This window comes from Egretta garzetta, unplaced genomic scaffold (genome assembly GCF_000687185.1).
Source record: "Egretta garzetta isolate BGI_Z169 unplaced genomic scaffold, ASM68718v1 scaffold536, whole genome shotgun sequence".
Taxonomy (NCBI): Eukaryota; Metazoa; Chordata; class Aves; order Pelecaniformes; family Ardeidae; genus Egretta; species Egretta garzetta.
The window spans coordinates 1,024,399-1,038,185 of NW_009260068.1; the positions used below are offsets into that span (position 1 = coordinate 1,024,399).

At 41.3% G+C, this 13,787-nt stretch overlaps 2 protein-coding genes across 2 annotated transcripts in view; one reads left to right on the forward strand and one right to left on the reverse strand.

Moving 5' to 3' along the window:
* The window catches only part of FAM149B1 (family with sequence similarity 149 member B1), a 15,249-nt gene extending 1,793 nt beyond the window's left edge, over nucleotides 1-13,456 (reverse strand). Inside the window, exons 1-14 of the mRNA XM_009641184.2 lie at nucleotides 13,452-13,456; nucleotides 13,060-13,164; nucleotides 12,333-12,471; nucleotides 10,578-10,720; nucleotides 9,828-9,947; nucleotides 9,051-9,221; nucleotides 7,153-7,340; nucleotides 6,746-6,876; nucleotides 6,123-6,176; nucleotides 5,557-5,669; nucleotides 4,731-4,928; nucleotides 2,911-3,037; nucleotides 2,459-2,584; nucleotides 1,386-1,467 (exon numbers count right to left, since the gene is read on the reverse strand). Of these exons, the coding sequence (XP_009639479.1) occupies nucleotides 1,386-1,467; nucleotides 2,459-2,584; nucleotides 2,911-3,037; nucleotides 4,731-4,928; nucleotides 5,557-5,669; nucleotides 6,123-6,176; nucleotides 6,746-6,876; nucleotides 7,153-7,340; nucleotides 9,051-9,221; nucleotides 9,828-9,947; nucleotides 10,578-10,720; nucleotides 12,333-12,471; nucleotides 13,060-13,164; nucleotides 13,452-13,456 (1,702 nt within the window). The remainder of the gene's footprint in view (nucleotides 1-1,385; nucleotides 1,468-2,458; nucleotides 2,585-2,910; nucleotides 3,038-4,730; nucleotides 4,929-5,556; nucleotides 5,670-6,122; nucleotides 6,177-6,745; nucleotides 6,877-7,152; nucleotides 7,341-9,050; nucleotides 9,222-9,827; nucleotides 9,948-10,577; nucleotides 10,721-12,332; nucleotides 12,472-13,059; nucleotides 13,165-13,451) is intronic.
* Nucleotides 13,457-13,576: 120 nt separating this feature from the next.
* The window catches only part of ECD (ecdysoneless cell cycle regulator), a 12,130-nt gene continuing 11,919 nt past the window's right edge, over nucleotides 13,577-13,787 (forward strand). The window contains 1 exon segment of the mRNA XM_009641185.2: nucleotides 13,577-13,671. Coding sequence (XP_009639480.1) covers nucleotides 13,577-13,671 — 95 coding nt within the window.

Consider the following 13,787-nt stretch of genomic DNA (forward strand, 5'->3'; position numbering starts at 1 on the left):
AGTTTAGTGCCTTTGTTAAACTCAGGTTGCCTCTGGTACCCCTTACATTAGTGATAGTAGACTGTTCAGCTATTAAACAAGCTAAAAGACTCTTCTTGTCCTCTAATAATCACCCATGTACTTGCTACCTTAACCTTTGCAGCTTCCGTTAACTTTTGCAGCTTCAGTCCTATCTTGTTGGTGTATTTTCATGTGGGAAATTCTGACAACTCCCTAAGGAACCCCCAAACCAGTGCGATTAAAGGAATCCAGTGTAACTTGTCTTGACAGACCTAGTTTTCAGAAAGTGCATCTGATACACTGCTCTGTGCCACCCCTTCCAGGTGGAGGTGACGCTTGGCATCAGTACCAGTTAACAGGGACGTCTCCAGGTGAACTCGGGTGAGAGTTGTAAAGACAGCATGCAGAAAAGCTGTTCCAGGGCACAAAAGTTAACTTTTGCTCTACTGCAATCACTGAAACAACTCCCTTTCAAGTGACTAGGCAAGACCCTGTGTGCGCCACGAGGTGAAAAACCTGAATCTCTGAAGGTAATAGTTGAAGTAAGTAAGGTTCATTGGCCTACACTTGTACATGCATGTGCAACTTACTTAGTCTTGTAGCTTCCTACTATTAAAAAAGAACCACAAATCTTGGCTGTGACTGTGGCATCCGCTCTGAAGCACGTACGAAGGCTATTTTCCAAGCATATTAACCATAAACAATTGAAGGAGATGACTTTGCAGTGAAGGAAGGGAAACTGGAGGGAAGAGTATGCGTTACAGCCACAGCAAAACTGCCTTCCTGCTGCCTTGATGCTTTCACCATTTAAAAAGAAGTGATTCTAGACGAGATTCATTTTAGGTCATGCCACGTAACTCCATAAAGTTATTCCAATTGTTACGAATAAACTACAAGCGTACTCTGATTTCAGAGCATGTGTATGAATTGTACTACTACGGTTACTGGCCGAGTTGATCTAGTGCAATTCTAGTACAATCTCTTCCAGATACAGTGCAAATAAGTTTCTTTTGGACATAATGCAATTTTCTTTTGGTTGTACAGCTGAGCATAAGGAAAACCCTTGGACAGAAGGTAGTTGTTCCTAGTTCCTGTTTAAATTGGCAACTCCTGCTCTTAACTTTGATATGAGAGGCAGTGGGACCAACTGCATTACGCTTCCTTAAATTGATTTAAAATACTATGTGGTAATAAAAAACCCCAAACAACCCATACCCAAACATGCTCTATATGCAAGTAAAAAACCCCTATAGTGGAAAATTTTAAATGCAAAATTGAATTTTGAAAAACCTCCTCAATGTAATCACCTATGTAGGAAATGCATCCTTGTCCCAAAAGCCTACCTCTGGCTTAATCTTTTTAAACGCTATGGCTGATGAGCATACCTGAACCTGTTGATCCTCTGCTTGTCCAAGTTTGATTGCTACAGTCAATAACAGTGCAAGAATGGCGGTGCTGCGGATCTGGCTGAAAAGACAGTTCAAGTTATTTATCTTTGCATGAAAAATTCTAAACATCAAGTTATAATACAAACTACTTAAACATACTTATTTCCTAATTCATAAGGTGGTGTAAATAGAGCTTTTGCAAGTTTAAGGAGGGTTACATCAACCTCAAGTTCAACTCCTACAGAGTAGAAAATAGACTTTTGTAACACTCCTACTTAGAATGATCACTGGGCCAGTTAAAGGCATTCTCACCACTTCTGGATACTGCCCTGTTTCAAAATAGACTTTAAAAGTTTGTACACCCAGTGCTAAGTCAAGGATGTTGAAATTACAGAAACCAAACCAGCAGCTATTTAAAAGCTATGGTTAAAATGATAGCTTTTAAAACTTGGATAACAATACTTTGTTAAACAGGACAAGACAGCAGTAGAGTGAGGGCTTCAATCAATAAAACCAAGAGCATCCGATAGTGCGACGGACCGGACATTAACAGCACAGCAAACTTGTGCAAGAAAGCAACAAAGACCATCCTACCCTGGCGTTTCTGAGTGCAGCTGTCGAAATGACTTCCCAAGGGCTATGCAAGACTCCAAAGCATCCTCTCCTACCCCACATTTCTTGTTAAGCCTTCACCGAAGGTGCCAGGTTGTTACACCAGAATGTTACGCCTCACGTAACACTTGGCTTGTTCCACAACCACCTCAAACCTGGATTCTTCCAGAAAAGCGTAGTACCACCAGCTGCTTATAGGCGTAGTTAGGGGCTGGCTGTGGGGAGTATAGCGAGACCCTTCTCCGTGAACAACTGACTTGGCCCGTTTGTTTCGGAAGCGCCAAGCAATGATGTTTCTATTAACCTGTGAGTATCTAATCAAGTGGCGAACTCGATGAACTCCCTGGCACCGGTCACCTGTGACATTTGGTTCTCAAGTAGTATTTGCCTATGTTAATTCTCAAAGCACCCTAGTGAGTAACTACGGATGTGCTGGCATAATTTGTTGCACTTTTTACCAAGAATGCGTTGGTTGTGTTAGGCCTGGAGAACTGATCAGGCAGGAAAAGCCGCTCCTGTAGCTGCTGGTGGGTATCTTCCTGTGCTGTTACACTGTGAGCTCGACTTGAGTTCCCTCGAGATTTCTGCATTGAAGAATAACAGTTAGGGCTACTTCTTATTGCAGCAGTACATTTAAAGTAAGTTGCCTAGGAATTAAAGCTAATTTTCCAAGCCCATCATTCTACACCTAGTTATGGGGAGGAAAAAAATCCTGGCATTAATTGGAATTAAAGCATTCAACTACGGGTGATGCCGTTGGCCAAAATCAATACGGCATTTTTTTGTGCATCCGTTTCAGTTGCTGTCACTTGCAAGATAACAAACAAATCAGAACTCTGGAGCTAGGTAATTTGATCAGCAGCGATGACAACTTCAGACTATCCAATCATAAAATTGTCGTGCCCATTACCGTTTGCCTCTGGGATCCTGCAGTGCTCACACGCTCTGCCACGTTGGTGGCAGTAATGGGTGGTAGGAGATTATTTCGGCTCAGCGGCAGCGCAGAGGGCGAGGTCAGCTGCTCGTGTGCAGTCAGACTGAAATACACCAATAAGAACAGAAAAAACGTACAGTTTATATATTTGGCATGGTGTAAACATACAATATGGTCAGTTTGGTTGGCATGAGGTAGACAACATTAAAACTGAGAGCAAAATTGCAGAATTTTGCGACAAGATGCTGGTGTTAGGGCTGACTATTGGAGACTGTATTTAAGAGGAGTTCTGCAGCGGGTGAGGTTTGGCAGAGATCTTTTTCATCTCTTAACAAGAACTTCTAGTTTTCAGAACATTTAATATTAAAAATCTAGGCAAAGTGAGTCTGAGAACGAGTACCCCAGCAGAAATCCTGGTAACGGGTGTATATAAAAGCTAGTTGGTGGTTAAAAAACCCCTCACCCAGTGCGTTTTGAAGGAGCGTGCTGTGCGGCGGGTGCTGCAGAATGAAGGTGTGTGTCTATATAAAGGTGTCTTCATGGGCAGTTACCACACAGGGGTAAAAATCGTCTGCCTGTTCCCAGACACGGCATTATTTTCTGCTTTATCCTTTAGGATGAATTATTGCTTACTGCTAACTTCAGCCTAGCAACCGGAGATAAACAACGAGCCTAGAATACAGCAGCAGCCCATACTTGAGCAGAGCAAGTAAAAAAGCTACATAATGCAAATGCATATTGTAGCTCCTCCACTTATTACGAGCGTCAGATAAAAAGTCTGGGGGTAAAACAAGGCGTCTACCTTCTCCGTCTTTTGTCTGAGTATTTGAAGGAACAGGTGCAAGAGGCTTTTAGAAGCCTTCTAAAAAGAGCTAAACCAATCTAATTGCACAAAATACAAAATTAATTAAGCTTTAGTCACAGGAGGCATATAAAAGCATAAGCATTCTATTTTCTAGATACTAGATATTCTAGATATTCTATTTTCTAGAAAAGCCTTTTCACATGAAAGGTGTCTGCACATTATTGTATGTTTGAGAAGTGCCAGAAATGATCAAGAGGCCTTAGCTCTATATGCATTCTGGAATGGACTGAAGGAAGGATGTTCTGTAAGAATACGTTAGAAAAGCTTCAAGCTATAATCAGCATTTTAAAAAAGGCTTTCCTAGCGCTCTCTACATACATGTAAAAATATACAGTAATAAAGGGGAGATGTTAACCATTGTTAGATTGAGCGAAGCCTGAGGAAAGGGGACAGAAGCATCAAATACTGGAAGTAGAAACATCGGTTATGAAGGGACACAAGCCCCTGAACATTACAAAAAATAACAGGCTGGATGAGTTTATAGGTAAACTGCAAAACTAAAAGGAAACTATGGCAGTTTACAACACGTGGAATACAGAAGTATATTAAACCCTGCATTGTTTCCCACCACCCTGTGGTTCCTGTAAATGACTACATTCAGTCAGATCATTACGCTAAACATTAAAAATAAGATATTCTAGGGTTCGTTGTGTTTGTTAAAGAGTCCTTTGGTTGGTCAGGTAAGATGAGCACCGCCTTTATAGCCCAGTCTGGGCTAGGATAGCAACAGGCACTTTGACCTCCAAAACCTAGACTTTTAAGTCCATCAGCTTTAAACAACTCAGCTTTCTCAGGGGAGATTGTGCTTTAATGGGCAGCTAATTTCTTTAATCAGATAATTAACGTTCGTTCTTTTCAACTGAACGCTTTTGTATAAGCTGGGTTCTCTAAACGTGGTAACTTGCAGCAAGAAACTGGTTTTGAAACGTACAGTCGAGTTCCCCTGACGACATCGTCCACAGAACCTGTACGAGAGTGACTTGTGTTGATGGGGTGCAGGGTACGTGGTGGTGGGTTTCGCCTCCTTGTGGAACATGACAGGGATGATGCGCTGAGCTCTAGAGGACGATTTGGCCACACTCTGGTAGAGAGGGTGGAACTGGAGCCCGGCCGTTTGTCATCCAGGTCCCTAACAAAAGAATTACAAAACCAAAACTACCCTGTTACCAAAGTACTCATCTACACATGACACAAACAGTATTGGATACTATGTGGATAGAGATGATGCATTTTCATTTTTTTACATAATTATATAAAGTAATTTTCAGCCAAATGAGAAAAGAACAGGGGATGAAAAAGAAAAAAGAAGCCTATCTTTATTTTTTTTTTTTACTGAACTATGAATTTTCCGATTCAAGATTCCAGTATAAAAGTGAAAAGTAATCACAGAACAGATTAAACACCCCATACTGTAAACATCAGTTTTCACACCCGTAGCCTAGATCTAACACAGGTCCACCTCTAGGAACCAAGCAAATCTGTTTCTCTACCCCATTCTGAGCTTCCTCTCTTTTCAGGCTGTCAGTGCCAAGAGGAATGCCATGGCTGTTCACCAAGTGGTAAACCAGCAGCAATCAAACAGAAAACCTGTACTGGAAGTCTGCTGTTTCACAGAGGACAAGTAAGTAAACAGACAAGCAGGGAAAGAATCGAGAATTGCTTTCGCCAGTGTGGAAAGTTATCTCGCTATGTTTTGAGTTGAATCCTTCTCACCGTGAGAGTGCTCTACTTCACAACAGATGATCTATAGTTCTTACACTGTTTTTTCCATTGCAGGCAGATTCCTTTGCTGTAGCTGGATCCCATGTATCACCATCAAGCCGTTTAGATTACGTTGAGAGCCACTACTTGACCCTTGAGAGGGATTTACCTGAAAGTTTAAAAAATAAGTAAGTAAATCTCCGTTTGGCAGAGACATACACACATATTTACAGATTTTGTCCTTGCAAATAATTTTGGAGAAATTAATTTCTTCCACGACATCCAAATATGCAATCCTATTATTTCGCCATCTAAGACTGGCATCTTAGCATCTATTTTTCTTGCAAATGGCAGTGCTTAGAAAATGTATCCTACCATGCTATATCACACGTAATATTTTCCAGCTGAGCTTCTCATTTGCATGAGAGGATCTTCCAACAACAGCTATAATCAGAAGCTTTTATTAAACTAATTTTCAGTGTATGTTGGCATTTTGTGTCAAGAACAGAACTGCAAACTCCTTTCCTGAAATACAGACTGATCTGGAAAAACATGAAATTCCACCCACCGTAACGACAGCAAATAGAAAATACCAGAGCTTTAATCTCTCCGACATACATACTTGAGGTGGTTTTCTCCTCTTTTTGCTTTTGCGGCCACATCTGGTTTTTGGGCGCTACACATACAGTAAGGGGAACATGAGGAAGAGGCAGGGGTGGAAATAAAGGAGAAAGAAAGAAAAAGAAATAAGAAGGAAAGAGTTGAATTAAAATGGAATAAACAGATAACACTCTGGTGCTCACCACGCTAGGAGCAGATCATCTAAAGCAGATTATACAGTCAAATTCAGTGTCTGAGAAAAAACCCAGCCTGTTTTACAACTGCACTGAGATTTGTCCTCAATCTCACACTTCATTTCAGAATAGGATCTCACATGCGCAATCCTCAATCTCACACTTCATTTCAAACGTTACTGAAATGCAGAAACAACCACGTCATAATGAACAGTCACTACCTGGTCGTCCAATATGTGTATAAAATATTAAGTTTTAAAGAGGAAAGTAGGAATTAAAACTTGCAACTGAGAAGTAACAGAACTTAAGCGTTAGAAAGGACAGTTGGCAGTCATACAAAATCCAAACTGGTTATGGATCTAAACAGTCCCCTGACGTACTCGAATCTGTTTGCTTAGGTAGCGCTGTATTGATTTGTCCCTACACAAACCAGCTGGCTAAAAATACTTACCAGATTTGATGTCACTGAGGGCATTTTAGTTTGTGGCACACGAGGTAACAATGCTGGCAGAGGATCAAACTGCAAAGGGCTTCCAGCAGCTGCTCTGATTGTTTCTACTGTGATGATATTTTTCTCATCATCTATGCAAAGCAAGAGAGAATTCCTGTAAATACAGGCTATTGGCATTCCTAGTGGTGGACACTGCTATGAATCCAAATTTTTTAAAGAGAGTCCTCTTAGATGCTAAGCTCTATTAAATCTTTTGAAGGCATGTCTCACGTTGTTAGCAAAATAACCCTTCCCCCTCCCCCCGGAAGAGATTATTCTTGAATACATCTCTCCCTCATTGCATCCTTGCAAAACGAAGTAACTGAAATCCCCTTCTGAATCATCTTCAGTTTACCCATGATCCTTACCAGAGGCTGACCCTTCCCAGTGCCTGCAGATTAATTCTTCCATGCAGCCTAGGACTTCACTCCACACATCATCAAACACAAATGTGAGCACAGAATCCTTCATGCAGGAATGTGGAGAGATAGGAGGAAACCCCAATTTCCGTCTACCAGAGGACAATCCCATTTTCCACTCATGCAACTCCTCCTCCCTGTAAAAAATGTAAGCGTTACCTGTACCATAAACGCATTTTCTCTCATATATTTTGTTGCATTTATTTAATAGGATTAAAACATCAGCTACAGCTGATACGTTTCTGTTCTATTTTCTCTTAAAGTGAAATAGGTCAGGGCCGCTGGCCGAATAGCTCGAAGACTTCAGGAGAAGTTTTGTATGTATCACACAGTATTATTTTCTGAGAGCTGATAGTTTCATAAACAGCAATATCAAATAACAGTTTAATACGGAAAGAAGCAAGCTTCTGTATATTGGGCACTTGAAGTTCCATTTCTTCCAGAATCTACCACTGACCTAAATGAGAAACAACCGAGACAATCGCCTTATGACTGCATGGCTGGGTTTCCCCGTACGGAATGGCTATAAGTGATACTTCATGCATAATAAATAATTTACCAAGGAGATCGAAGTCCCATTTAAAAATAAATATTCATAGTTACAGTGACATTTGTTCATCACAGTGTTGGGCTCCATATCTAACGGCACTACAGAATTCTGAAGATGAGAGGAATGTTACTCCTGATTGTTTAATGCCACTCTCGGCCTGCTGCTCTAACAGCCAGGAGGTGTTCAGGGCACGGGCTTAATGCAGTTTTAGACAATTAGATCTAATCAGTGAGAGGGGAAAAAAACCTACTTCCACAATGCAAGAGGTATTCTGAAGTGTGAAACCTGGAAGACAACTGCTCAAAAAAGTTTATGTTCATCTGCCAAAATAAATTTCATAGAAGGGAGAAAATAATACTGATGCAAGCACATTTATTAAGGCTTTCATATCTACTCCCTGAATTAGTACTTAACATCAAAACGCTACAAATCTTGAGGGGGAAAAAAAAAAAAAGAGATGCCACTAGAAAAAGCTGTACTGCTTCTACCATTATGTTACAAAGGCAGCAATATTGTTTGCTGCAGCAGCGTCTCCCTGGCCTGGTCAAAGCAAGCCACCGACCAGTCTGAATCTCATGGTCCTTGTGGCTAAGTGGCTTTATTTATTAAAACCAATTAAGTAGTTAGCAACTGGCAGTACCATGCAGAGTCCTTACCCAGGCCATATGTTCATCTTGTTGGGCTGAATAAAGTAAAGGGGCAAAAAGAATCCTCTTTATGTCACCCTTAGTACTTTCTTCTTAAGATAAAAATAGTGGGAATTATTTCTTGGCAAGCATCAAATCCACTCGAATTCTTAAATTACCACTGAAATTCCGGAAAGGTACAATTCCACCCAAAATGCTAGGGCAACACCAAAGCAGCACACTGCTAGTGCATAACAAACAACAATGAATTTGACTTAGTATAAAAACTAAATGGCATTTAAACTAGTTTTATTAAGTATGCCAATACATAGCAGGCTCTTAGTTATGATGGAACGAACTATTTCAACCAGGCACAAAAACAGCTAGTATGAAAAATTACCAAAAAAAAAAAACCCAGAAAAATAATTTAGCTAAATAAATTGTCCTAGGAAATGCATTGGGAGAATGCCCAGTGCCCTAGCAACCTCAGGCTTTCGGAAGTTCTCTAGAGGAAAGATATTAAAAAAATTAAATTCATCAAATACTTTTATCAACTAACATCAAAACAAAATATATATACATATCTATTTATTTATTTATATATTTAATTATATATCTTAACAGCAGGTACTTAACTGGTACTAGCTGCTATCTTAATATTCAATACCTACACATCTCTGCGATCAAAGGCTAAATATTCCTCCACTACGCCTTCAGAGACAATTACTCCATCTTCACCCTCTTCGCTCTCTGGAGAACACAAGGTCGGAGACTTGGAACGGTCAGCCTTTTTGTGAACGGGAGTAACAGAAAGAGGTACCTTCTTGCCAAAAACACTAATTCTGAACAGGTGACAGTTTTCAGAAAGCAGAAATGAAAATAAGTTGTTATTCCACTTCAAATAGCAGCACTTGGTGAGCTGAGACACAACATGGTAGTTAAGGCCAAGCAGGAGGGAGGCCAACAAATGATGCGTGACAGTAGAAACTCTTTTGGCTTGCATATTTTTAATTCTTGCTAAGGAACTTGAAACCTCAGAAAAAAACTCAACGCTAATTAAAAAACATTCTAAAACATTAAATAATAAAAGTAGTACTAATGTAGTGCTTTGTATTTTTGAAGCTCTATACAAATTTCATAGATGATTAACAACAAAACCAGCTACGCCACATACATATTCCCAAGAAAGCAGCAGCAGCGGTATTTCTAGTTACTGACCAGTTTACTGTAGTTAGCAACAAGCACAGCTACGCAGTCTGGCTATTCTGAATGTTACTACTTTTAGTTAAAAATTTAAAAAAAAAAAAAAAAGCAGCATGCTGGGTTCAAAACTCAACCTAACAGCAATTTATTAGGCCTCACGTTTTAAGAAGCCTATCACTGCCATCCACCGAGAACAAAGTTACCTTCCCACCTTGGCACGGTCTGGATTACCCGCTGGTACTTACTCGTCAGACTCTTTTTCTCGTGGTGAACTTACATCTGAGGAACCCAGACTGCCAGAAGGGGAACTTGAATACCACCCGTACCCTTCATCTGTGGGGATCACTATCTGCTTCCCCACAACCCTGCCATGGCAAAAACAAAGGGTAAACAAATCAGAAAATGTTGAAAGTGAGATTATTGAAGTATGTAAGAACACACGGCAGCAAATCCTAAAAATTCTGCAGAGAAGCTATGCGGTTTTCTTGGTGATAGTTAAATGTGGTTTCAGTTGTTCTCCCCAATTGCTTCGAGTCAGGTAAATAAATTCAGAAAATTTTACTTGCTTTTTTATGCTCCGCTAATTGTAAGACTCCTGAACACGGACAAAACTGTTCAAGTACACGTAATGAAGATTTAAAATTTAAGTTTCCAGATAGCCATAAGGACTGCTGAACTAGGGCAGGATGATTTTTAAATTATTTTAAGCACCTGGCTTTTAGCTATACACCACACATCTTTTCTAAGAGAATTTTGCTACGTTAAAGCCAAGTCACATGCAAATACCAATAATCCTCTGTCAAGGAACCAAACGGGAGATAGCAGAATGTTAGTTCATTAATAAACAACAACGGCAGGCAGACTACCGGAGTGACCTTTTTCTCTCTCTCTACTATATTATTGCATAAAGCCACCCTGCTACTAACGTTGTTTTAGAAGCAACTGTTTCCAGCCCTACTCTTTTATAACTCCGTGATGGTCTATCGATAAAATACCTGAGATGAGGGAAGTTGGATGTCCACTGCTGGCATTCTTCCCGCAGTCCCTCAACATGCACATTTTCTTTCTGCTCATAGAGAAGCTCATCGATTTGCCTGAAGATTTCCTGAACTTGTTGTGTGGCAGCTTTATCAAACTCCTAGGCAGAAAAGTTATCTAATAAATACCTAATGAATAGCATTCGGAGGGGTTTTTTAACTGAAATTTTTTAATAATTGAAAAAGACAACTATTTGTTTAAAGCTTAGCAGGACTGATTTAACAGTTCTGTTTCTTTTGCACAGAAAGTCATTAACTTTAAATAATTCCCCCCCGGAGATGATGCAGACTGCTGTTAGGACTGATGGTAGCTACATAAGCAGTGTGCCCTTGTTGCCAAGAAGGCCAATGGCATCCTGGGGTGCATTATGAGGAGCGTGGCCAGCAGGGCGAGGGAGGTTCTCCTCCCCCTCTACTCTGCCCTGGTGAGACCCCACCTGGAGCACTGGGTCCAGTTCTGGCCTCCCCGGTTCAAGAAAGATGAGGAACTGCTGGACAGAGTTCAGAGGAGAGCAACAAAGATGATGAGGGGACTGGAGCATCTCCCCTGTGAGGAAAGGCTGAGGGAGCTGGGCTTGTTTAGCCTGGAGAAGAGAAGGCTGAGAGGGGATCTCATCACCACGTACAAATATCTTAAGGGTGGAAGCCAAGAGGATGGAGCCAGACTCTTCTCAGTGGTGCCCAGCGCCAGGACAAGGGGCCATGGGCACAACCTGAAGCAGAAGAGGTTCCAGTTGAACGGGAGGAAGAACTTGTTGACTGTGAGGGTGGCCGAGCCCTGGCCCAGGCTGCCCAGGGGGGCTGTGGAGTCTCCTTCTCTGGAGATCTTCAACCCCCGCCTGGCTGCTGTCCTGTGCCCCCTGCTCTGGGTGAGCCTGCTTGGGCAGGGGGGTGGCACTGGGTGAGCTCCCGAGGGCCCTGCCAACCCTTGCCAGTCTGTGATTGATTCTGTGATAAGAGGCTTACGTTGACACAACAGAAAAAACTATTAAAACGTTTTGAAATATCTGTATTAAGTTAAAGACAGTAATTTACATAAAAGAAATCACAACAGGAAGGATAACAGTCAGTGACATTTTAAGGAAATGGAAAATTTGTTGCTTGCAATGTCCATAGACAACAGCAAAACAAAAAGCAATGCAGAGTGGTGCTAAACACTGTGAAAGTGAAGGATGCTCTTGTGTAAAAAAAATGAAACTGGGGTCAGTTCTTGGGTAATTTAAATCTAAACAGTTCCATCTCACCCCACAGAAAGCAATAGCACACTTTTTTTTTTGTAGATGGGGAATAAAACAAATATTTCTAAATGAAAATGATGGTTTAGGGTTTACTATATTTTGAGAAACATACCGGCGTGCAGAAGTTTATCAAGCTCACACCAAGTGCCTGGAAGTCATCCACTCGTGTTTGGGATTCCACAGTAACAGCATTTACTAGGTTGTACAGATACACTTATGCATTAATTGATTTGCATTTCCAAGGTTCTAGATTGAAATGCAGAATATTAATTGAATAATATGAGCCTAATATGTTTTGATCCGAGAGAAAAGCAAGATGGGGAAGCAGTAAAACACATGTTCTTTTCATACCCACTACCATGATTTATTGGCAGATCCAATCCTCACTTTTATCCTGAAATGTATTTGCAAGGGTCTTTCAAATGTCTTTCTACTCACTGGGCCGCACTTGGCCTGGATGATTACATCTACTCACATCATAGCCCCAAGAGAAGACTGAGCTGTCTTCGGTGGAGGTGTCGGCATCGGCGTAGCTCTGACTAGTGGCCCATGAATTCCCCTGATCGGCTGGAGTAACGGAAGGGTAATCTGATTCTTTCCAGGTTTCAGTCTCCCTGCAATACACATGTTGAGGAAGGAAAGGAAGGAAGAAAACCCAACGATACACAGTAACAAATAAAGTGGGTGAGTAAACTTTCCTTTCTGCGCAAAAAAGCATAGATGTATTGGAAGAGGCCTTAGCAATGACAGAGTTTTCGAAGCGTAAATACTGACTTCAGAGGCATTTAAGCAGAAGCCATAGTATACAAGTAATTGTAATGACGGTGACTCCTCATAATCTCAGAGACCCAGGAAGTCTAGAGGTCAAGCAAAACATAGATTTTTCCGAATATCATCTCAGTTAAGCTGCAGACTATTTCCAGTCCCGCTTCTACGCCACTCAGGAATTATTTTTATCTTTTCTCCTCTTGTTTCTGCCATAAAATTAGATGACCCGGGCTATTTGCGAGCTGGGAACAGAAGACAGCTACGCGCTTCTTGTTCTTTCCAAAAGAAGAAGGACATGTTCCGAAACGATACAGATCTGAGGCAAAGCCCAAGCCTCCCACCTGTATTACTTCTGTAAAGGTAACTCATAACAAAGGTGCCTGGTTTTGCCATTGTCTCCAGACAAAAGATTCATTCGACGTTATGACAAGTACCTTGAGATCTCGCCGTAGCTGTCAGCCGGCGGTGCGGCTGGGGACACCTCAGCTCGTGGTTCTGGCGGTGGATGATGCCGCAAGGCATGTTTTGGAAGTCCTTGTCTAAAATGAGAAGTGGAACTTGACATTACTTGTAAGAATAAACATCTACAGCATTCCCAAGCTTTACAGGGTTTTTTTCTGCTTTTCAAGGAACGTACTGATTTGCATACCAGAGCTCATTTATTGTTATTATTACAAAGCTAGTTCTTGCTACCCAAGCTTTAGAATTAAGGCATCAAAACAAACTCTGGGTTAAACAGGGAGTTAAAGGTCTTGGCTTAGAAATCAGCACCTTCCTTGAAACTTAAAACGTTGTCGTGGTCTAACAGCTCTCCAAAAGCAGATACGGCATCCTTATCCCTGTAGGAGGCTTATAATCGAATGGAACAAGAGTAGCCACCAAAATACGCACAGGCAAGTCAGGAGAAACTGTATTTACTAGGGGATTTTTGTTTATTTTGTCGAAGTTTCGATGTCTGGGGAAGAGGCACAAGAGGAATCACAGCAGTCGGAGGCAGAGAGAGGCATCGATGCAGGAACACCAAGTGGGGAGCTACCAAAACCTAGGTATTTGCTTAAACCTCTTGCACCCCCGCCCCCCCCCAAAAAAAAGGGCCTACGCATCAGTTACCTCTTGGGTCAAAAACCCCAAAGAAACAGAAAAGGACAAGCAGAAGAGACTG